This window comes from Tachysurus vachellii, chromosome 12 (genome assembly GCF_030014155.1).
Source record: "Tachysurus vachellii isolate PV-2020 chromosome 12, HZAU_Pvac_v1, whole genome shotgun sequence".
Classification (NCBI taxonomy): Eukaryota; Metazoa; Chordata; class Actinopteri; order Siluriformes; family Bagridae; genus Tachysurus; species Tachysurus vachellii.
In genome coordinates this window covers 24723756-24748743 of record NC_083471.1, presented here as the reverse complement: position 1 = coordinate 24748743, position 24988 = coordinate 24723756, and the positions used below count along the sequence as shown (strand labels likewise).

The window sequence follows — 24988 nt, the reverse complement described above, 5'->3', positions numbered from 1 at the left end:
CAGTGTTCTCAGGGAGAAAGATTAACGCCGCTGGTTGATAAATTCCTAAAGAATTTTCCCATCTCTTTCTTCTCTTATTAATTAACCTCGATGTGTCTTACTCGTCTGTTCGGAGCGAGCGGCTCGGCCACGATATTCCGCACAGGACAAAAGACAAACAAGTGTGCGAACCGATTTTTATTTGCACCTGCAGAACAAACTGAACACAACTTTTAAAATGCAAATGAAACTTCTCAAACTTAAATGATGAAAAGTGCTAATAAAGCAAAAGAACATCAGAAAATCCTTGGTTTTAGAGGAAGTAGAGTTTGTCGCACAGCTGGATGGCGGGTTCGGAGTGGAGGTACTGCGCTGACAGGTACGCCAGTTTGTGGGCATACTTGCATGGCGCTGGCACGCGGATCGTCCCGGGCCAATTCCAGTACAAGTGGCACATCTTAAAGGTCAACCTGATGGGAGAAACATCAGAACGCTTGTTTTATTACCAGCATCAACTTATAATGGAATTAATCCCTGCCCTTCGGCAAGTACAGCAGTTCTGAGGGCTTTTTTACACATTACATTACACACTGCTCCTTTTTAATCCTAAAATTTATTTCAACAAACTACATTATACTTGCATCTAACTCTGTATGGGGCTTTTTACACCTGGTCACTTCATGTGTTTTCTGTGATCAGATATCTATCCGATGGTAAAAAGACCAGGTCTAAATGCCCTCCGAAACGTTTTGGAGACGGATATAAATCCGACAGTACAAACCCCTTCAGGAGGTGGTCTGGGACGCGTTTCAGATGAAACTGGACAGGTGTAAATGAATGTGGTTGTTCAAGCCACATACGTCAGCTCTATACTCCTCCCAAACGGAAGTACGTCACTCGCAGGTGATCTTTCACCCAGGCGTCTCGTCGGGTCTTAAAATGCGCTGCTGCCGCCAGCGAAAACGCAGCAAACAGTAAACGCTGTTTTTTTGTAGCATAACCGTCATAACGAGTTTTTTCGTCTTCTTTTTGATCGCGTTCTGAAAACCGCACACACCAAATCGTGTTCCGTTTCAATTACCCCGGAAATGAGGTCAAATATATTTGCATTTTGGGTGGGAGTAGAAAGATCGGATCGATATCCGATTCGCCGAGACACGTTTATGTGTCCTAATGTAAATGGAACAGTTTTAACAAATCAGATAGATATCGGATCAGAGACAACACATGAAGTGATCAGGTGTAAAAAGGCCCTATATAAATGTGTGTGTGTGTGTGTGTGTGTGTGTGTGTGAGAGATACCTCTGGAGATGATCCGCTGTGAGGTTTGCAGTGTTGTACACGGTTACGTAGTGTGTCGGGAATCCACAGCCTTGACGAATCGAGTGAGCCATGAGGTAGAAATCCATCCTGAACATTAAAAAAAAAAAAAACAAAACAAAAAAAAAAAAACATTTAGAGATTCACTTTCACTTAACTAAACAGTTGCACTTATTATAGATAGAGTGAAAGTCCATCTGTGATTTGAGCCACGATTGGTCGAGAACCTACCAGTCTCTGTGTGTGACGGTGTGATCGAGCACGGTTCCTGGCGGAGGTGTTCCGAACCGATCTCCCCCGTACGCGTACAGGGTCGTGTTGATCCTCTTCTGCACGACGATGAAGGCCAGCTTCGGCGCGTAGTTGGGAAAGGTCTCGAAACATTTGAGGATCTGCGGGATCTCGTACAGCTCCACGGCCTTGAGCTCACCGTCTGAAACTCCGTCACGGTAGATTATGATCTTCTCGGGGAAGCTGTGGTTCACCTGGAGGAGATTCAAAACAAAAACAAACAAACAAACAAAATAAAAGAAATAAAAAAAAAAATATTCTAAACAGTCTTTTTTATTGAAGCTCCAGAACTTCATTAGATTTTCTGGATTTTAAGACACACCCTTTAAAATTCTGACTGTTGTGTTAATGAAGAAGTGATTTCTGATTAAACGCATGTTCTGCCTCAAAAACGATGCTTTCGTGCCGCCTACTGGTCGAGTAAATGTTAGCGTTTGTCCTGTTAGCTCTATAATGCTGTGCATCCTTGAGTCAGTCCTGATGTTAATATCAGTCTCGGGCTCCCCATGTCCACGTCTTAGGACATTTTTAAATAAAGAAAACTCATCAGAACGACCTTCTGACCACCGCTGGCCGGTGTAGATGGTTACGGTGGACTTGGGCACATTGCAGGATGGAGCAGCCGTTCTGTAAGTTCAGAACAGTACTGATGAGCTTCTCACTGGGTCATGGTTCATCCCACCTCAGACTGCAGACCAGGAACAAGCCTCACTTTTTTTTTTTCCTCGACAGAGCTCCACAATAATCCTTCTCTCATCAGTCTTCTCACGTGCACCTCTAGCACGGAGACTGTGAGAACTGTCTCACATCTCCCAGACCTTACTAAACGCTGTTGTTATGAGATAATCACTGTATCACAATCACTTCCTCTGAGTAGTCAGAATGTTATCTGTTAATCAATCTGGAGTTCTATATTATATCATTATAAATGATATAATATTGTATAGTATATCTAAATATATCTGGGAGTTTACGGACGCTCTCTTATTTCGATGCAGGACACGTCTGATGTTGCACAGGTTCTCCATCGGTTCATGTGTAAGACCGCTGTGCTTTAAAAATATTTGGCTATTCTGACACAGCGGAAAATAAAAGCAATAGAAGCACAGCACGGAAAAAGCGCCGGGTGAGAAAGCTCACGTACGCGGCAGCGAGTGAATCTTTTACCTCGTAGTATTTCTGCAGGGCGGCCAGAAGACATACTCGGAAGCCGCTAATGATCTCCTCGTTGCTCATCTGGAACGTGACTCTGGAGAACCACTTGGTCATCAGGCTGAAAGACACACAGACGAGACACGTGGAAGACTTTCAGGCGTTAAATGAACTGGTGTGGAAATGAAACGCTAACGTTCGTGAGCGTATCTCGAATAGGGGTGAAGGTCCAGCTATGTTAACACTTTAATTAACACGAACCTGATCTTTAAATTCTTAGCCGTTAATTTGCGGCTATGAATAAGACCGATCTGTGGTGAAGTTTCGCTTCATAGCAGCACCTTGGATTAACAGTATGGACTACGGACGGATGACGCGTCTGTACTGTATGTCAGCATGTAGACGCCTGAACGTCACACTCGGATGTGTTTGCTGAACATCCCATAATAAGCTCCACTCTTCAGGGAAGGCTTTTATGCTAGATGTTCGAGTGCTTGAGTGGGAATTCATTCATTTTCTACCGCTTATCCGAACTACCTCGGGTCACGGGGAGCCTGTGCCTATCTCAGGCGTCATCGGGCATCAAGGCAGGATACACCCTGGACGGAGTGCCAACCAATCGCAGGGCACACACACACACACACACTCATTCACTCACGCAATCACACACTAGGGACAATTTTTCCAGAGATGCCAATCAACCTACCATGCATGTCTTTGGACTGGGGGAGGAAACCGGAGTACCTGGAGGAAACCCCCGAGGCACGGGGAGAACATGCAAACTCCACACACACAAGGTGGAGGCGGGAATCGAACTCCCAACCCTGGAGGTGTGAGGCGAACGTGCTAACCACTAAGACACCGTGACCCCCTGAGTGGGAATTGTGAGAATTTATTTAGCTACACGAGTGAGATCAGACTCAGAGTTCTACACACGACACTCGAGTCCTTCCAATCCGAACCTTAGGCGTATTTTTCACTGTATAGTCTCCATCGGCAACAGGTTTAAAGATGAACCACATCTGGATGCGATGGTCAGGGGTGCACATACTTTTAGTTACGTTTCGAAACGGAACTGGAAGCATTGCGATTTAAATACGTGAACGATTCTCTCACAGGTTTTTTTTTTTTTTTTTTTGCACTTACGTGTTAAGACTCGCCACAAACCCCATCACAGATCGGATTTTCTTGCTGGTGTCGTGATGGACGTCCACGCCGACCACCATCAAGTGTTTCTGTACAAAAAAAAAAATACAATAAAAAATAAATAAATAGTTAATCAGGTTCGCTAGGTCTCGACTTTTAAAGTAAACAATTTGATATATTAAATAAACAAACAAACAAAAACTTCTCTACACGAATGAAGCCAGAACTATACAGTGTGTTACTAAATAAGTAGCAGGAGGGTAACTCGGGTGGGGTAACTCGGGTGGGGTTTTAATCTGATTATTTCCTGCATCTGTTCGAGGGGTTTTTAAGCAAAAATTACAAACATGTTTCAAAAACAAGTCAAACTAAAATCCAGTAATGATTACGGTGCAGATCTCGAACACGTCACACACGTTAGAGCCACAAACAAACATCACCAGGGGAATGTTGACCGTCCAAAGTTCTCCTCCAAGTTTGCAGTTGATCTGCAGGAGGATCTTCTGCGCGATGCTACGGAGCTTCTTGGGCTGCGAGATGGTCCGGACGTTGATCGCCTGTAACGGTGGAGCAGAGGGGCGGAAAGCGGAGGTACGTTTAAACGTCTACCCGCTCGTATTGTGTGGCTACACACGTGTGTTCGCTACGTTTCGATGGGAGGCAAACCTGCGAAGGACACGGACTCTGGACGCAGCAGAGCTTTTTAATAGCGCTGTAGAGGTCGTCTCTGTTTCCCATCAAGAGGCAAACCACCAGCTGCACGTTGGGCTGCAAACATAACGAGAAGATACAGACGGGTTATTGGGGCTCTCTAACGTGCGCCGGAACACCTTATTAACACTTATGAAGTGTCGAAAGTTTGTGCACCCTGACCATCACCACCGTATATCATTGTTGAACTCCCTTTTTAACGTTCCCTTCTGAGGAGGCTTTCTAACTAGATGTTAGAGTATGGATGTGTGGGATTTGTGGTCATCTATCTACAAGAGCATGAGTGAGACCAGGTTCTGATGTTGGTGAAGCTCCAGTTCATCCTAAAAAGGTGTTCACGGCAGTGTTGAGTCTGTAAAAAGAACCCTTGAGGTTCTTCTACACCAGCGGCGTCCGATCTCATCCACAAAGGGCCGGTGCGGGTGCAGGTTTTCATTCCAAGCGAGCAGAAGCCACACCTGCACCCGCACCGGCCCTTTGTGGATGAGATCAGACGCCCCTGCTGTACACCAACGTTCGCCTCCACGCCAGGTCTTTATCACGCTATAGCACTGTTTGAGACTCTCAGGCCCCAGTGAGTACAAAGGAAGTTATAAAGCTACAGCATAGTCATTCTATACAACTGTGTGCTACAAGCTACTTTGTTAACTTAAAGAAAGAGAGAATAAAACATGGACTGAGGGAATGTTCTGCACCTCGCTGCTCAGCTGAGAGTGGATGCTCTTTACGTAGGTCTCTGTGCGATCGTCACGGAGCTCCACGTAGATCGGACGGTCCAGCCTGATCCCCATCGGCCCGGCGACCTTCTGGAACATCGTCACCAGCTCCTCCGCCTGAGACGCAGCCCTACGAGGGTAAAAAACCACCCAGCAGTACAGAGGGATCTGAGGACAGGAAGAGGAGGGGAAACGAAGTTCATTTAAATAAACGCTCTACAAAAACAGTTCACTGACGTCATAAAATCAGCCTGGGTTACGTTCAACGTTGTAGAACTGCAAAACAAGTTTGTTTCTTTTCACCTTATTATGTTAATGAGACGCTGATTATTAAGTATTTTGAGGCCATGATCAAAGCAAGTGTGTGTCTGAGGACTTCCACCTCACCTCCCATCAACAGCTCAACAAAAAGACATGGGAATAAAAAAAAAAAGGTGATCCCACGGATCAGGGTTCACACTCACACAGCTGATAGACGAGTCTCTGACCACCTCTCTCGACCAATCGACAGACGGAGAGGTGACGAATGTGGCAGACTGCAGGCAAATGGTCTCCATGGGCAAAGTTCTTCCCTGAGTCTATGGAGGAAGAGCAAGAGAGATCATGTGTGTGTGTCCTCATCACCAGTATATTGGAGCTGATCATAAACGTGTGTGTGTCCTCACCACCAGTATATTGGAGCTGATCATAAACGTGTGTGTGTGTGTGTATCCTCACCACCAGTATATTGGAGCTGATCATAAACGTGTGTGTGTGTGTGTGTGTGTATCCTCACCACCAGTATATTGGAGCTGATCATAAACGTGTGTGTCCTCACCACCAGTATATTGGAGCTGATCATAAACGTGTGTGTGTGTATGTGTATCCTCTCCACCAGTATATCGGAGCTGATCATAAACGTGTGTGTGTCCTCACCACCATTATATTGGAGCTGATCATAAACGTGTGTGTGTGTGTCCTCACCACCAGTATATTGGAGCTGATCTTAAATGTCTGTGTGTGTGTGTGTGTGTGTCCTCATCACCAGTATATTGGAGCTGATCTTAAACGTGTGTGTCCTCTCTACCAGTATAGTAGAGCTGATCATAAACGTCTTTGTGCGTGTGTGTGTGTCCTCACCACCAGTATATCGGAGCTGATCTGGAGGCCCCAGCGTTCCAGCTCGCTCACTGCGTCCTGATTGGTGCTGATGTTGCTTAGAAGCTGCTTTAGAGAGTGTGTGTGCTGCTCCACGCTCACGTTAATGTGCGCCGTCAAGTCCTGATTGAGAGAGAAAAAAGAAAAAGAAAAGAAAAAAAAAACAAAAAAAAAAAAAAAAAACACCACAGCGAGGACGGTGGAATATTTACACACAACAGTCACCCATTTGGACTGGCGTGCGTTACTTTAACACAATCGGATCGTTACCATGACAACCGTCACAGACACAACCTATGCTAGAGACAGTCGACCAAACCAAGGACCGAATGTCATATTGAACAGACACACGCTGATAATGGGGATTTCTTCAGTGTACCTTCATACTTCTGTTATCTTTCTTCATTTTCTCGGGGATGCCGGTAATGAAGGAGAGCTCAGGCAGCAGCAGGATCTCGCCCGTTATAACCTGCTGCACAACAGAGCACAAACTCACCATGAGAGCAGATCGTGAGCACGGCTGTGTGTTAATGTCCGTGTGGGTTCTCTGGTTTCCTCCCAGAGTTCATTCAGTCATTCATTCATTCATCTTCTACCGCTTATCCGAACTACCTCGGGTCACGGGGAGCCTGTGCCTATCTCAGGCGTCATCGGGCATCAAGGCAGGATACACCCTGGACGGAGTGCCAACATATCGCAGGGCACACACACACACACACACACACACTCATTCACTCACGCAATCACACACTAGGGACAATTTTCCAGAGATGCCAATCAACCTATCATGCATGTCTTTGGACCGGGGGAGGAAACCAGAGTACCCGGAGGAAACCCCCGAGGCACGGGGAGAACATGCAAACTCCACACACACAAGGTGGAGGCGGGAATCGAACCCCCAACCCTGGAGGTGTGAGGCAAATGCGCTAACCACTAAGCCACCGTGACCCCTCCCAGAGTTCAGATCAATTTTATTTGTATAGACGTCGTCGCAATGCTGCTTTACAGAAATATATGAAAAGTCGCAAAATACGTGAAACTAGTAAAATGTTCATTTTAAATTTATCCCTAACGAGTAAACCAGAGGAGCCTTGAGAAGAGCCAGACTTTAAAGGGAACCTCCCTTTAGGTTTAGCTGTAGTGTGTAAAAATCCATGTGTAATTCCTAAAACGCACAATAGGGGGCGGAATGTGATTACAATCCTGCATGTGAAACAGTGAAGCACAGACAAAGACCAGACTATGACTAATAAAAATGTACCGAAGATGAACAAATCAGTCTGGGGTCAAACTCTCCGTTCTGATTAATCGTCACTAAGAACGTGTCGCTGGTTTATACGCCGGTTTCACATATTTATTTATGTGAGAAATTATGAGCCATGATGCTCTCGGTTTAGTCTTTAACAGAACCGAGTTCGTTTGAACCCGAACCGTGTCGCGATTCCCGTGAAGGTGAGTCGTTCTCTGGTCCGCACTCTTTCGGGAAGCGAAGCGCATTTTATCCGACGGCGCCGGCGCAGGTTTCCAGGACGCACGTATTGTATAGCACGAGTTTGTGTGTAATAGCACCAAAATAATAATAATGATAATAATACAACAACCTGGTGAGTCATGTTGTAGTTGTGCTCTCTGTGGACATTTGTACGCATAACGCCCAGGAGTTCTCCGTAATCAAGTGAGTCAGAAATAGATCTAGAGTCAGAGGAAGAATCGTACTGGGATGCGGACAGTAGAGAAGGAGCCTGGTGTGAAACTCGCCTCGAACACAAACACGGGCTGAATCACACCATCCCACACTGGTGATTACTTTGCTTTAGCAGCACGTCCTGTTGGGATTTGGGATTTATTTCTTACTTTTGAGAAGTAGTGACGTTCTTACTGCTAGGTAATTACTCATTAAAGGTGGGGTCTCCGATGTTTGAAAGCCAATGTTGACATTTGAAATCACCAAAACAAACACGCCCCTAAACCAAATGGGTCCCACCCTTGTATTGATAGCTCCGCCCACATATACATAACGGAAAGAAATGTGTCTTTATCGTAGCTGAAGGGAAGAACAATACGATTGTAGATAAACAAACAAGCAAAAATGACACACAAACATAATCATGTAAAGGACAAAGACATATATTAGTTCTGTGTAACAAAACAAAACCAACGTTACTCACCTATCGAGAAGGAAAAAAGCGCCTCGGCGTCTTAAGTAAAGTTGGTCACATATTCACAGACTGGAGTTTCCCGAGTCAATAACTCCTGAGCTAAACACTGTTACTACACAAAACACGGTTGTAGCTGCGTCTCTACATTACTACGATAGAAAAGAGGTGTTATTTGTGTAGTAACAGTGTTTAGCTCAGGAGTTATTGACTCAGGAAACTCCAATCTGTGAATATGTGACCAACTTCCTGCTCCTTCAGTTCTCTCCAGCGCTGGAAAGCTGATCCTATATTAACACGTCCTACTTCTTACCTTATCGTAAGACTTTCTTCTCTTTCTTTCTTTGTTTTTATCCTCCATGTCAATGTTAAAACCGCTTTCTGCTAATGTCACACATGCGCACTGAACACTCTCTCCGCCCATATTGACAAGACACGCCCCTTTCTGCTCATTGGCTACATGTTTGTTTTGTTTTTGTTTTGTTTGTCGGCCCGACACAGTTTTCTGAAGCGTTTCTCAAACAACGGAGACCCCACCTTTAAAAGCCTGGTTTGTCCACCACAGCTGAAATATCCTTAAAGTTATCAAATTCAGATTGAGAAATCTCGGCCATTACATCCGTAAATACTTACTGTATAGCTGTAACGGGAAATAACTACGGACATTTATTGTGTTTTTAATTTTTTTTTTTTAAGTGCTCGTGGTAATTAGTCAAATAAGTCGTCTGAAAAGCGACGTTACTCTTTAGAGCGCAAAATCGAACAATGCTGGCGTTTCCCCCCAAAACCCCCTTCAGCGCAGTCGCGCAAAATGCAAATAAATCTGCGTCCCGATGCTGCCGTCAGCCGTCACGACGAAACGTGAAGGATCGTTATCTTCTGTAACAGAGCGCCGAGGCGGGACAGCGTCTCGAGAAGAACGAACAAATGACTAAACTTTAGATGGATTATTATGTTCAGCGAATCGAAGCAACATCAAGAGGTTTTTTTTTATAAAGATTTCCTCAGTGGATTTCTAAAGACTGAAGTCAGAGCTGTGATTTTCTCTGCAAGGGAAATAAAACTGTAGTGTTTATTAGGACATTTTCCGAGGATCGAGGCGTCCTGCACGAAAACTTAGCAGATTCTTTTTTTTGCTATGAAACAATTTAACTCCCTCTTTTTGTTTCAGCTCCTTCTCTCTCTCTCCTGCTTTATCCAGCTCTCCTGTAACCGTCTCAGTCTCTGTGTGTCTCTCTCTCCCTCTCTCCACGTATCCATCTCAGGCTCTGTCTCTCCCTGTGTCTCTCTCTCTCTGTCTCCATCCCAGACTCTCTCTCCCCCTCAGTCTCTCCCTTTGTGTGTCCCTCTCTCGGTCTCTGTCTCAGACTCTCACTGTCCCTCAGTCTCTCCCTTTGTGTGTGTCCCTCTCTCTCTGTCTCAGACTCTCTCCCCCCCCTCAGTCTCTCCCTCTCTCGGTCTCTGTCTCAGACTCTCTCTGTCCCTCAGTCTCTCCCTTTGTGTGTGTCCCTCTCTCTCTGTCTCAGACTCTCTCACTCCCCCTCGGTCTCTCCCTCTCTCGGTCTCTGTCTCAGACTCTCTCTGTCCCCCTCAGTCTCTGTCTCAGACTCTCTCTGTCCCTCAGTCTCTCCCTTTGTGTGTCCCTCTCTCGGTCTCTGTCTCAGACTCTCTCTGTCCCTCAGTCTCTCCCTTTGTGTGTGTCCCTCTCTCTCTGTCTCAGACTCTCTCTCCCCCCTCAGTCTCTCCCTCTCTCGGTCTCTGTCTCAGACTCTCTCTGTCCCTCAGTCTCTCCCTTTGTGTGTGTCCCTCTCTCTCTGTCTCAGACTCTCTCTCCCCCCTCAGTCTCTCCCTCTCTCGGTCTCTGTCTCAGACTCTCTCTGTCCCCCTCAGTCTCTCACGGTATCTCTCTCTCCCCCTTAGTCTCTCCCTTTGTGTGTCCCTCTCTCTCTCTGTCTCCATCTCAGACTCCCTCTCCCCCTCAGTCTCTCCCTTCGTGTGTCCCTCTCTCGGTCTCTGTCTCAGACTCTCTCTGTCCCCCTCAGTCTCTCCCTCTCTCGGTCTCTGTCTCAGACTCTCTCTGTCCCCCTCAGTCTCTCCCGGTATCTCTCTCTCCCCCTCAGTCTCTCCCTTTGTGTGTCCCTCTCTCTCTCATCCAACCCTCTACAATATCAGCACAATAGTGAAATATCTTCCTCTGCTGCTCTAATCTCCTCTTTATTCTTGCGCGTCTAGTCGTCTGGGTTTCACTTAATCCCCTGCATAATGCGATCAGTATTTCAGCAGTCGGTCTATAAACACTTCGGCCGCTCGGCTTCTCTCCGTGATCACACTTTCACCTCCTAACCCCGGTGCTGTCCCCTAAAACATCATCTTCTAAAACGTACAAATCCCCTCAGTAATCTCTCCCTTTCCTCCACTGCCTCGACTCGTATCTCCATCCGGTCAGGAGAAACATCTTCCACCTTTAAACCCTGCTGATTTCCTGTCAGGCCTTTAGCAAGAGATGTAGAGATGGAACCATACAAAACTTTTCTTTCCTGATACCGACACCGAAACCTTGAGGATGAGCCGAATATTATTTATTTATGATAAATGATATTTATATTATTTACCTTTTTTATATTTATATAAATATTAATATAATTTATTATAATATTTATATTAGTGCCTAAAAAGACAGCACCAAGCCATAATAAATAATATTTATAAAATAAACCTTTTTTTAAATTTGTATATGAATATTTTCCAGTAACTTTTAAAAAAAAAAAAAATAAATAAATAAATAAATAAATAAAAATAAAAAAAAAAGTAAATAAATTAAAATCCCACCTTTAAATCCGATCTTTTCTATTTCTTACAGAATGGATTAAAACGTATTCTTTTTTTTCTCCCTCAGACAACAGATCCAACATATTTTGCTGATTTTGCCCCAACGTTCATCCTGGAGATCAAACCTCTACTTTTAGGTACCATTTTTTTCCCCAATTTTTGAATTTCTTTTTTTTTTTTTTTTTAAATTGATAAATTTTTAATAAATCACTTAAAACAAAATATTTATATGTCGTTAAAGGATTTGACCAAATTCACTTTTTTTTTTTTTGCCATGTGAGGGCAGGAAGGTGACGGTGCTTCCGAGGGGTCAGAGTTAATATCGGAGAGTTCAACACAACTGTCAATCACTCCAGATTGATGCGTCACCAATTTCATTTGTGGGTCTATTACGACGAGGGTTGAGTTTGAGAGTAGAGATGCTCTTATTGTGCATCTTTGAGTGGTTTAGTGGGACAGATTTAAAACCGTGTGACCGTCATCACACCTCCTCACTCACCTTTCCCCCAGGATTGGCCTTTTCCTTCGGCCGATGGACCAACAAGGGCTGATCCAGTTCTTTCACGGTGATGCCGTAGTTTTTTCTGCGATCAAAATCAAGAAGTAAAGAAACGACAACATGTGCGACCTGTAAAGAAACGACTGTGGAACAGAAATCTGTGAGCTCTGAATAAATAAACCTGTAGTATTCGATGAAGCTGATCTCGGTGCCGTCTGCCATGGTGAAGGAATCTTTGGGGGATTTGGACCACTCGATGTCGTCGATGCGGTAGGTTCGGTTGTTGTAGCGAGTGATGACTATGGAGCCGATTATCTCTTTGGTGCACTCGTCCTGGAAGCTCTCTCGACTCTCCTGGTAGATGATGTTCCTACACGAGCAGAGATTTCAGTACCCAGACAAAAGCATTCGTTCGGTGTGTATCCGTGTAATACTGAGCGCCTTAAAATATTCCCAGTTTTAGTAAAGAACATTTGGCTTTCGATCCGAAACTTACATGATGTCCAGGACTGAATCGCTCCTCAGCACTTTGTGTGAAACGTCCACGACCAGGTACAAACCTCCATCTGTGTGTTTTATACAGGAAGAATAACCAGGCCACACCTGCAGCCTGACACACACACACACACACACACATTATACAGATGTTTCTGTATCCATTCCATCTGTTATTACTGTCCTATATATACACACACACACACACACACACTAAAAACCTGCTTCATTCATCCAAGCAAACAATTTTTCATCTGTCAATCTAACTAAGGATGCATCCATCCATCCATGCATACAAATATCCCTATAACAAGCCATCTATGGATGCATGGATTCATCCAGCTCTCCCTATATCCATCCATCCATCCAAAGATGCATCGATTCATCCCTTCAATAAAGCATAGGAACATCCCTATAACCACCCAAATAAATAAATAAATAAAATTAAAAAAATTCTTTCATCCATCCATCCATGCACACGGACACCCTTCCGTGCATCTAACCAAGCTCTCGTAAATCCATACCTCCATCCGAGCATACATGCATCCCTATATCCATCCATCCATCCAACCAGGGACACATCTATTCATGCATCTATCCAGCTATCCATCCAAGCACACATCCCTGCACCCATCCAAAGGAAAAAAAAAAAGAAATAAAAAAGATAGAACCCTTCCACCCTTCCATCCATCCATCCAAGAACAAAAACAGCCCTCCGGCTATCAAAGCGCTCCATCCATTTGTCCCAGCAAGCAGACACGCGTCCTAAGATCCGAGCGTAGTTTATACACGTGTGATATACTGACGTCGTACGGCACCGTTTTGTCTTATGGAGAAAGTAAACACTCCCCTCGGGTCCCTGAACGTTCCTTTTTATAGGGATCTCTCAGGCAGGGATGAAATAAGGATTTATATACCTGTGCTTGGCGAGAACAACTGCACTTTTTGGATCATAATGATTCCTGCCAATCAGATTCAGCCCCAAAATCTTCATCACTCTGAAAGAGAAAGACAGAGAGAGGGAGGCAATGAAAAAAGAAAAAAAAAAAAGAAAGGAAAGGTCAGCGGTATTAATCACGGTCATCACATGGGCTGCTGTGTACTTTCAATTTATGCAATTCGGCTTATTTGGAGATCATTGAATGTCTAATTGTTTTTTCAAAAGACTTTTCCAGGACGGGGAAAATATTAAACACAGTGTTCTTAATCCAAGTCTCTCAGAAATGTGTTTTCGATCAGGAATGATGAAAAGACTTAGTCACGATTATTTAGCTACAGTACGTCTCAGGCGCACGTGTGATTGGACACGACGAACTCGCACGACGGACCGAGAGGAAAAGGAAGCGCGGGTAACGCCAGAGGTATTAGAAAGGAGGAGAGAAAGAGAGACGCAATAAAAGGAAACAGAAGGGAAGATTAGTGGAGAGCAAGAAAAAACGAGTGACAAAAAAAAGCGAGCAAAGTCAAGTACAAAGGGAGTACAAGAGACTAAAGAAAGATAGAAAGGATGGAGAACAAGGGATAAGAGAAGAAGCGCGACAGACAGAATGAGATTAAGTACAGACAAGAAAAACACAGGCACAGCTAGAGACAGAGAAAAGGTCAGAGAGAGAGAGAAGCAATGAGGGAGAGAAAGTGAAAAAAGAAGTGAAGAAAAGATAGGAGGCAGATTGAAAGTTTAGAGAGAGAGAGAAAGAGAGAGAGAGAGAGAGAGAGAGAGAGAGAGAATGTGAAAAAAAAATACTGTAATAGAAAAGAAAGTAAAGACAAGATTGAAGTGAGAAAGCGGGAAATTTATGATGGAGAGAGGCTGAAATACGGAGAACGTGAAGGGGGGAGAGAGAGAGAGAGAGAGAGAGAGAGAGAGAGAGAGCACTAAAGTGAGGAGAGGATTAAATGGAGAGAACAAGTGAGAGTGAGACTCCAGTCAGCTGAAAATAAAAAGCAGCACAGAGATCCCTCACAGTGAAGAGTGACTGTGTTCAGGCTGAAATCATCTCCAACGGCTGATGCTCCTAAAATCACGCACATCGTTTCACGTTCGTCAGCCAGTTAAAGGCCTTATGCTGTTACCATGGCAACGCAGAGTGAGCACTATTAAATTTTATTGAAGTAGATTGCAGAAGGAGAGGGAAAAAAAAAAACACTTCAACATCTTTATAAAAAAATAAAGGCATTTATGTTTTTTTTTCAAATCCGTTTCAAAGATGAGACAAAAAAATTGGAAAAAAAAGTTGGAGCTCAGATTTGTGCGTTTGGGGTCACTTCAAGGCCACGGAAGTTTAAAGACACCTAATGGACACACAAAGACACACAGTCACGCGCAGACACACAGTCACGCGCAGACACACAGTCACGCGCAGACACACAGTCACGCGCAGACACACAGTCACGCGCAGACACACAGTCACGCGCAGACACACAGTCACGCGCAGACACACAGTCACGCGCAGACACACAGTCACGCGCAGACACACAGTCACGCGCAGACACACAGTCCAAGAAAAACAGTGGAACATTGAAAATTCTAAAATTTAAAAACCCTGCTGCAGCAATTCAATCACAAATAGTAGTATAATAGTACACACACACACACACACACACACAACAGAGGAAATGCTTAGGTGTACTGGGTAATTAGTAGTGTTACAGGATGACATGCTCACACACACCTGCGCAGGACGACATTGTAGAATGGGATACACAGATCAGAATGTGGGGGCAGGATTTTAGTCATCTGGATTTTAATATCAATCTCCTCATTGTCAGTTCTCCTCTCAGCTTTCAGATGAACAACCTGAATAAGATACAAGGGGGTACACACACACACACACACACACACACACACACACACACACACACACACACACACACACACACACACACACACACAGAGTGAGAGAGACGCACGCACACAGAGTGAGAGAGAGACGCACGCACGCACGCACAGAGTGAGAGAGAGACGCACGCACGCACGCACAGAGTGAGAGAGAGACGCACGCACACAGAGTGAGAGAGAGACGCATGCACACAGAGTGAGAGAGAGACGCATGCACACAGAGTGAGAGAGAGACGCATGCACAGAGTGAGAGAGAGACGCATGCACACAGAGTGAGAGAGAGACGCATGCACACAGAGTGAGAGAGAGACGCATGCACAGAGTGAGAGAGAGACGCATGCACACAGAGTGAGAGAGAGACGCATGCACACAGAGTGAGAGAGAGACGCATGCACACAGAGTGAGAGAGAGACGCATGCACACAGAGTGAGAGAGAGACGCATGCACAGAGTGAGAGAGAGACGCATGCACACAGAGTGAGAGAGAGACGCATGCACACAGAGTGAGAGAGAGACGCATGCACAGAGTGAGAGAGAGACGCATGCACACAGAGTGAGAGAGAGACGCATGCACACAGAGTGAGAGAGAGACGCACGCACGCACGCACAGAGTGAGAGAGAGACGCACGCACGCACGCACAGAGTGAGAGAGAGACGCATGCACACAGAGTGAGAGAGAGACGCATGCACACAGAGTGAGAGAGAGACGCATGCACAGAGTGAGAGAGAGACGCATGCACACAGAGTGAGAGAGAGACGCATGCACACAGAGTGAGAGAGAGACGCATGCACACAGAGTGAGAGAGAGACGCATGCACAGAGTGAGAGAGAGACGCATGCACACAGAGTGAGAGAGAGACGCATGCACACAGAGTGAGAGAGAGACGCATGCACAGAGTGAGAGAGAGACGCATGCACACAGAGTGAGAGAGAGACGCATGCACACAGAGTGAGAGAGAGACGCATGCACACAGAGTGAGAGAGAGACGCATGCACACAGAGTGAGAGAGAGACGCATGCACACAGAGTGAGAGAGAGACGCATGCACACAGAGTGAGAGAGAGACGCATGCACACAGAGTGAGAGAGAGACGCATGCACACAGAGTGAGAGAGAGACGCATGCACACAGAGTGAGAGAGAGACGCATGCACACAGAGTGAGAGAGAGACGCATGCACACAGAGTGAGAGAGAGACGCATGCACACAGAGTGAGAGAGAGACGCATGCACACAGAGTGAGAGAGAGACGCATGCACACAGAGTGAGAGAGAGACGCATGCACACAGAGTGAGAGAGAGACGCATGCACACAGAGTGAGAGAGAGACGCATGCACACAGAGTGAGAGAGAGACGCATGCACACAGAGTGAGAGAGAGACGCACGCACACAGAGTGAGAGAGAGACGCATGCACACCCACACGCACAGAGTGAGAGAGAGACGCATGCACACGTGCACGCAGAGTGAGAGAGAGATGCACGCACGCACGCACGCACAGAGTGAGAGAGACGCACGCACACCCACACGCACAGAGTGAGAGAGAGACGCATGCACACGTGCACGCAGAGTGAGAGAGAGATGCACGCACGCACGCACGCACAGAGTGAGAGAGAGACGCACGCACAGAGTGAGAGAGACACGCACACGTGCACGCACAGAGTGAGAGAGAGATGCACGCACACCCACACGCACAGAGTGAGAGAGAGACGCATGCACACGTGCACGCACAGAGTGAGAGAGAGATGCACGCACACGCACAGAGTGAGAGAGAGACGCACGCACACGCACAGAGTGAGAGAGAGACGCACGCACACGCACAGAGTGAGAGAGAGACGCACGCACACGCGCACGCACAGAGTGAGAGAGAGATGCACGCACACGCACAGAGTGAGAGAGAGACGCACGCACACGCACAGAGTGAGAGAGAGACGCACGCACACGCGCACGCACAGAGTGAGAGAGAGACGCACACACACGCACAGAGTGAGAGAGAGACACACGCGCATGCACAGAGTGAGAGAGAGAGACGCACACACACAGAGTAACTGAGTGATACACACAGACAGACAGACAGACAGAGTGACACACACACAGACACACAGAGCGTGTGACACACACAGACAGACACACACGCACACACCTCCCCCAGGTGTTTTGGTAGATAAAGGATAGAACCGTCAAAGGCCACTACATCTCCTGTAGTTGCCCGATGCTCTTTCATCATCCCAAAGCGCATGCTGACTGACTCCACGTTTGGCCTGAAACACACAACACACACCTAAACTTTTAGAATTGACAGACATCAATCAGTGAACATCATAAACCCAACATCGGAGCTAAACAGGGATTCTCCTTATTTCAGACGCAACACCACCACAAAACCAACCACATGATCTTACAGAAGTGAAAGTGTGAATGATTCACAATCAATCACGTGGCAGAGAACATCAGCCTGATGTAGCTGAGCTGAAGAATACGAGAGCGGAGACCCAAGACGACGCACCCTACCGTGCGGTCTGCGTTCTCATCTCTTCCCCCCCTCCGGCTTCAGCATGATTAATTAGAGGACTGCGCTGGTGCTTATAGAAGCTTACTGAAGGCTGAGAATTTCATTAATCTCAGAGGAAAGATCTTTATAGGCACTTTAGACAAAAGCTTTACAGTTTTACAGCTTTAGACAAGTGTTACAGAAAATGTTACGCTTGTTTTCATGCTTCGCGGCACATCAGCGGCACGCAAATCAGAAATTAATTTACCGTAATACGAATATAAGCCTCACCCACTGAATTTTAAAAAAAATTCTTATTTTGAACATAAATAAGCCGCACATGTCTATAAGCCGCAGGTGCCTACAGTTACATTGAAACAAATTAACTTTACACAGGGGGGGCACGGTGGCTTAGTGGTTAGCACGTTCGCCTCACACCTCCAGGGTCGGGGTTCGATTCCCGCCTCCACCTTGTGTGTGTGGAGTTTGCATGTTCTCCCCGTGCCTCGGGGGTTTCCTCCGGGTACTCCGGTTTCCTCCCCCGGTCCAAAGACATGCATGGTAGGTTGATTGGCATCTCTGGAAAATTGTCCCTAGTGTGTGATTGTGTGAGTGAATGAGAGTGTGTGTGTGCCCTGCGATGGGTTGGCACTCCGTCCAGGGTGTATCCTGCCTTGATGCCCGATGACGCCTGAGATAGGCACAGGCTCCCCTGTGACCCGAGGTAGTTCGGATAAGTGGTAGAAGATGAATGAATGAATGAACTTTACACAGGCTTCAACGAAACACGGCTTAAATAAAATTATTAAAAAATAAAAAGAAAAGAAAAAGAAAAGAAAAAGAAAAAAATTAGCAGTAAACAGTAGCCTACCAAGAAAGTCATTGGTCACTATCTTGCTCCTCCTGTGCACTGAAACCATTGAAGTCATCTCCTTCGGTGTCGGAGTTAACGGTAGGGTCTCCTATGTTTGAGAAATGCTTCAGAAAACTGAGTAGGACGTGTTAATATAGGATCAGCTTTCCAGCGCTGGAGAGAACTGAAGGAGCAGGAAGTTGGTCACATATTCACAGATTGGAGTTTCCTTTCTCTCCAGCGCTGGAAAGCTGATCCTATATTAACACGTCCTACTTCTTACCTTATCGTAAGTCTTTCTTCTCTTTCTTTCTTTGTTTTTATCCTCCATGTCAATGTTAAAACCACTTTCTGCTAATGTCACACATGCACACTGAACACTCTCTCCGCCCATATTGACAAGACACGCCCCTTTCTGCTCATTGTCTACACGTTTGTTTTGTTTTCTGAAAGCATTTCTCAAACATCAGAGACCCCACCTTTAACCCGTTCGACAATTTCATTGGTCTAATGAAAGCTTCATGCCGCCAAAAAACTGAGCACGTCACAGAATGTGTTTTTTTTTTGAAAAATAAAAAAATAAAAAAATAAAAAAAAATTTGAAAGCTGGAAAAATCCACATATTAGCCGCAAGGTTCAAAGCGTGGGAAAAAAGTTGCGGCTTATAGCCCGGAAAATACGGTAAATAAATTATTTAAAAAAGAGAAAAACTTAAGCAAAAGAAAAAAAACACACATAGCTTAAGCATGTTAGATTTGGAGAGATAATTTAATAAATAAATCAGTGCTCTTGAGGATGCAACATCGTCCTACTTTACCTCAGAAGTTCTCAAACTTTTGTTTAGGAACTTAAATCAGACATTATAAAATTTCCAGCTTTCTCACACCAGACTATTGTATTAGAACATTGTTATATCGCTAACATACCTGTGCTGAGTTACCAATAGAACAGGAAGTGTTGTTATAGAGTAATAACTGATGCATGATTTTATATACATGTCACTGTTCACACACTCGCCTGTGTACCTTTATACGGATTTCAAAATTATAGCGGCTCTGTTTTCAATCCCTGTCCATCACACGGGAACACGTGCTGGAATATCAACACTGCGTTCCGACAATTAGAAGAAGAGGTGCACGTTGAGTACCGAATGATGCACTTATTCAACCGGGGGCAACAAAAAAAAAAACAAATATGGAATATTGGACATTTCATGCAAGCAAACACTTGTAGCTTTGCTAACGTAGCGGAAAAGGGGCGGGGCTACAATTAGCTCACTTTACGATTTCTTTTTCAACATCTCGGTAATCCAGAAGACTGCTAGGTAAGTTGACGTGCGCCGTTTTAAAAAGTAACAAGCTGAACAGAAAAACCCAGTAAAATGTTTGTGCAGAATCTAGAACAGTGTGTGTGTGTGTGTGTGTGTGAGACGTCAGAAGGTTTTCATGTGACTCGTGTCGTCTTTTTTTATTTAGGTAATAAGATATATATATGTGTGTGTGTGTGTGTGTGTGTGTGTTAACCGTTTAAAACGTACATAAAGGTGACGTGATACTGGAACACGGCTTCGTTCTTGCACCAGATGGGGATGTGGTTCGAGCCGACCGAGACCGGATCTCCCTTTGTTCCTACTTTCTTCAGCGGCTCGCTGCAGGGACGAGAGCGAAGGAAAAAAAATGTCAGCAATCGAGAATAATATACAGCACATTCAATTACAGATAAATATTCGTATAACAGAACGGCACAGAACTGTCAGGACTCCTGGCTGCTTTGCTTCTTCACCAGTGAGGAGGGAAGGATTTAATAATCAGTGTTATTAGAGTAAAACATTCAAAGAGCTGTGCAGGAAAAAAAAATGCTGACGGCAGACATTTTAAAGTAAAGAGCATCCTCGCTTCATCCTATAGATCGTCTCCGGTGTCGTCTCTTGGATTTGCCGCTTTGACGTGTCCTAGCTAATTTGCATAAACGTCACTAAAATCGCCGCTCCGTCTAGCACGCTTGTGTGAACGCGGGATGTGATTTAAAGTTGCTCTGAGGAGGGGGGGGGGGGCAAAGTTTACAGAAAGCTTATCTATGTAAATTATATGCAAAGTGAAACATCGTGTGGTTTTAGGGTCAGAACTGAGTAGATGGCGATGAAGCGTTTCCGTCCTGAATATTATTTTTAGTGGGAAGACGTCTGATTTGTGACCGGATGCCTAGTTTCGTATAGAGTCTCTAGCCAGATATCACGCCAGTGAAACCATGGCAACTAATGCCACGGGAGAGCGGCACAGAACCATTTGATTGACACGAGGCCAAAAACCCCACCAGTGACTAAAAACGGTAAGCAGTCGGTGACGACGCCGCACTCACCGTTCTGCCTCCATCTTCAGCTCTGCTTTCGGAGCGCAGATTGCTGGGGTCAGGGGGGTATCTTTCGTGATCAGGGGTAAGAGCGGGGCCCCGGAACCTCGACCCACTGGAAACCCTGCAGCTTTTTCGACTTTGATCAGTCCTCTACCTGCAACACTGACAAACACACTTCATCTGAGGAGTATGAAAGGATGAGTGTGCACAAGCAAGCAAATAAATAAATAAATAAATAAATAAATAAATAAAGCACAAACCTCCAAAATATATTCGGAGTATAATTAAACACAGTGATACCCCTCATAGGTGAGATGATTTCTATATATTTTCTATTCCAGGAGTTGATATTAATTCATGATTACTGAGATTACAGTATTGCTCTATCGACAGCGTATCTGTTCCTTACCTGCCACTGTAGCCTGAAGCGCCTTCAGATACAACAGGAGGCAGCTGAACATCTTCTCGGTAAGCACCCAATGCATCTCGTCCTTAGAAAAAACACACAGCTACACGTCACGCATCTCGGTCATGACACACAACCTGGAGAACGTTTGAGTTTCCTCTCCTTCAAGGTTTCTCAAGTTAATTATCTTGAGTTGGTGATGCTTGCTGTTTTCTGCCTTTAGTGTTATTTTGTATATTTGCCTAGTTTATATTTCTGTGTCCCCGCTTACCCAAAGCTGTGGTTCCTCTGCCCCAGGTCTTAGACGGTTCAATGCCCATTCCTCTGAACATGGACAGCAGAGACGAGCCTGGACCTGGAACATCAGCCTAAACACACATGCAGTGATGAGTCCAGATAATTTCTGCAAATGTTCACCTGAATATTCGCGAAATGTCAAACTAACGGGAATCTCAGGTAGACGGATAATCTGAAAATAGATCATCATCATCATCATCATCATCAGATTACATACACTATTAAAGAAACTCACACAAAATTTGGGTGTCTCCTTCTCCTGCAAACAGGGAATAACTCCAGAAGTTTCCACATGTTCGCTTTCACCTGGAGGCTCGTACTCTTTACCAAACAGTGACATGCTTCTTCCTTTTCCCACTGCAGGTTCCTTAGATGTGTGAAGAAACCCTCTGGCTCTTCCAAACCCTCTGCTGCCCCCTTCCTCCTTCTCCTCCCCTTCCTGCGGTACACTAACAGGCTCGTCACTGCCTAACACCGGGCTTCCTCTGCCATAAGGAAACAACGTGGTGGACGTCTGACCTCTACCTCTCCCAGCCATAGCTTCTGCTGGAGCTACAGGAGCACCTCGAGAACGACCAACAGAAGGTTCCTCAGCCATCACAGATAAACCTCTGGCTCGCTCCACAGACGGCTCGTCCGCAAACTGAGCCGGGCTTCGAGCTCGGCCTACCGAGGGCTCTCCTGTAGATACAGCCAAACCCCAAGCTCGCCCCACAGAGAGCTCGCTTGCTGTCAAACCTCTGGCTCGTCCTGGGGAGCGTTCATCTGCGAGTAAGCCTCGACCCCGTGCCACAGGAACATGTGGAACAACGGGGAATCCTGCTCGAAATGATGGCCTATTTGGGTCCATTTTTGCTTTCTTTCATTAAACACCTAGAATAAATAAATAAATAAATTAATTAATAAGAGATTATGATGAGATAAAGGCAAATGACTCGCAACGATCCATTTACATCGATCCTGAACTTTACATGGGCGTTTACGTGCACCATCACCCACGCCTACACCCGTGGGTCCTGAACCGGTGGTCAGTATGACGACGTGCAGCTCACGTCACAGATTTTTATCCGAACATCAGTACATCAGAGCGTGGACACGGCAACATACTGCTACTGTACATGAACATGAAAATTAACATGACATCAAAAAACGATTAGAAGATAACAGACTTTCTGGACGTCTGTCGTGTCCTCGAATCTGCCGAGTCATTTACAGGGCTTTGTTTACTCAGTAAAAACTCAATAATTGCACATATATGAGATTTAAGTCCAAAAAAAAAAAAAAAAAAAAAAAAAAAAAAAAATGACGCTTTCTTTTATAACCAATCCATGACGAATGACGTCAAACTCAAATAGTTTTAGCACCTGGTACGTTTTACAGCAGCGTGGAAATAGACAATTCACATTGACGTTTATTAAAGCTTATTTTAAAGCTAATAAATATGTTGGAATTCTATAAACAAACAAACAAACAAACAAACAGACAAATAAATAAATAAATGTGTAAAAATCCAACATGTCGCTCAAACACCAAGACAGCAACTTTTATTGCATTTAAAAACCTAAAAAGTAGGTTTTATTTTTTTTAAACACATAATTCTTTTTTAATATTTTTTCATTTTAAAGCCTTTTTTAAAAAAAATATATGCATGGCATTTTTTTTTTGCACAGAATAATGCATGTAAAATGCGATATTTAGCGTCCAAGCCAAACATTTTAAATAAAAAGCAGAAGTTTATTACCTGATAAATTACTTGTATTTAGATCAAATGCACCAGATGTCCAAAGTTTTATCCCAACACCCTATAAACTACAAAATAATGCGTGTTTTTTTTTCTTATGTTAACTACAAAAATGAGTAAAAACAAGCTGAAGCTGTAGAACTCGTGGACGTCTTACCTAAATGTTTCTACTAGTCTATAGAAAGATGAGGCGGTTTTTTTTTTTTTAGGGTGCGTCGCAATCCGTGTTGTACTACACTGGTACTGAGTGGTTTAAATAAAGAGCTTTGTGACTCGATGCACCGATTTCTAACGCACCCCGCAACATTTCAGTAAGGCTAACAAATAATGTAAAATAAATAAATAAAGTTTAAACGTGGCTACAATATATAATACTATTACCAAATAAAATGCTAATATATACTTATATTAATATATATATATATATTTTATATATATATAATAATATATATATTGCTAACACAACTATTCCGGCTAATAATCGCTAGCTACTGTAATGTTACGAAGCCATTTTGATTAATAAACTCTTAAAATGTTGCTTATAGCTTACAAATTGATATAGACACCGAATTAATCAGGCTTAATTACGCTAACGTGCCACAATTAGCAATCCTAACCCCATTTCCGGTCTGTAGAGCTCTCATGCTAGTTTTATTGACTGACTAACATTAGCTACAGCGGCTAATGACGTAAGCAGTTTACTGAGTCACGTGCACACAAATTTATAGAGGATCAAGAAAAAAGGTTAAAGATGGATTAAACTTGTGATGACCATTGATTGGTTATTGGGAACAATTGTGATAAGTGATTGGTTGTTGGGGAAAATGGTGATGAGTGTTTGTTGGGAACAATGGTGATGAGTGATTGTTGGGAACATTGGTGATGAGTGATTGTTGGGAACATTGGTGATGAGGGATTGTTGGGAACAATGGTGATGAGTGATTGTTGGGAACAATGGTGATGAGTGATTGTTGGGAACAATGGTGATGAGGGATTGTTGGGAACAATGGTGATGAGTGATTGGCGATTGGGAAAAATGGTGGCCAATGATTTGTTATTGGAAACAATAGTGATGAGTGATTGTTAGACACAATGAGGATCACTGATTGGTTATCTGGGAAAATGGTGGTCAATGATTGGTTTTCGGGGAAAATGACGATCACTGACTGGTTACTAGGAACATAGATTCGAGCAAAACCACAACAATCAACACGACGAAAAGTTAAAGTACAGTGTGTGATGTTCCTCCAGTGCTCAAGTCCACTGTGATCTTCTTCTTTAGTGAATCCACCTCAAGACTTTATGTGATTAGTTGAATTACTGTAGCCTTTCTGTCTGTTTGAACCAATCTGGCGGTTTCCTCTCATCAACAAATCATTTCTGCCCACAATGCTGCTGACTGGACATTGGTTTTCACACCATTCTGTGTAAACTCTAAGCACTAGTGACTATGTATATGTTAGCAATTTGGTGCAAGGTCAAGAAAATGAATCAAATTAATGTTACTTGGTGTTAACATACTTGCTGTTCACAATCATCCAGCTAGTCAGCCTAGTACAACAGTATAATCAAATATAAGATGGG

General features: G+C 44.4%; 1 protein-coding gene across 3 annotated transcripts; it reads right to left on the bottom strand.

Moving 5' to 3' along the window:
- Positions 1-259: 259 nt before the first annotated feature.
- Positions 260-23869, bottom strand: piwil2 (piwi-like RNA-mediated gene silencing 2). 3 transcript variants are annotated; one of them, XM_060884119.1, is made up of 24 exons: positions 23562-23869; positions 23405-23472; positions 21899-22536; positions 21638-21734; positions 21370-21451; positions 20967-21122; positions 20146-20256; positions 17408-17525; positions 15104-15228; positions 13349-13429; positions 12433-12546; positions 12118-12306; positions 11937-12021; positions 6832-6921; positions 6435-6575; positions 5780-5893; positions 5295-5483; positions 4555-4656; positions 4329-4445; positions 3889-3977; positions 2758-2863; positions 1531-1784; positions 1282-1389; positions 260-449 (listed from the first exon to the last, which is right to left on the bottom strand). In XM_060884119.1, exons 3-24 carry the CDS (start codon positions 22511-22513, stop codon positions 293-295), a joined length of 3240 nt encoding a protein of 1079 aa, XP_060740102.1. In that variant the 5' UTR covers positions 22514-22536; positions 23405-23472; positions 23562-23869; the 3' UTR covers positions 260-292. The 3 variants fall into 3 exon arrangements, with proteins under 3 accessions (XP_060740102.1, XP_060740099.1, XP_060740101.1); XM_060884116.1 differs by having other exon boundaries at positions 6832-6924; positions 23562-23867; XM_060884118.1 differs by having other exon boundaries at positions 6832-6924; positions 23405-23867.
- Positions 23870-24988: the final 1119 nt, after the last annotated feature.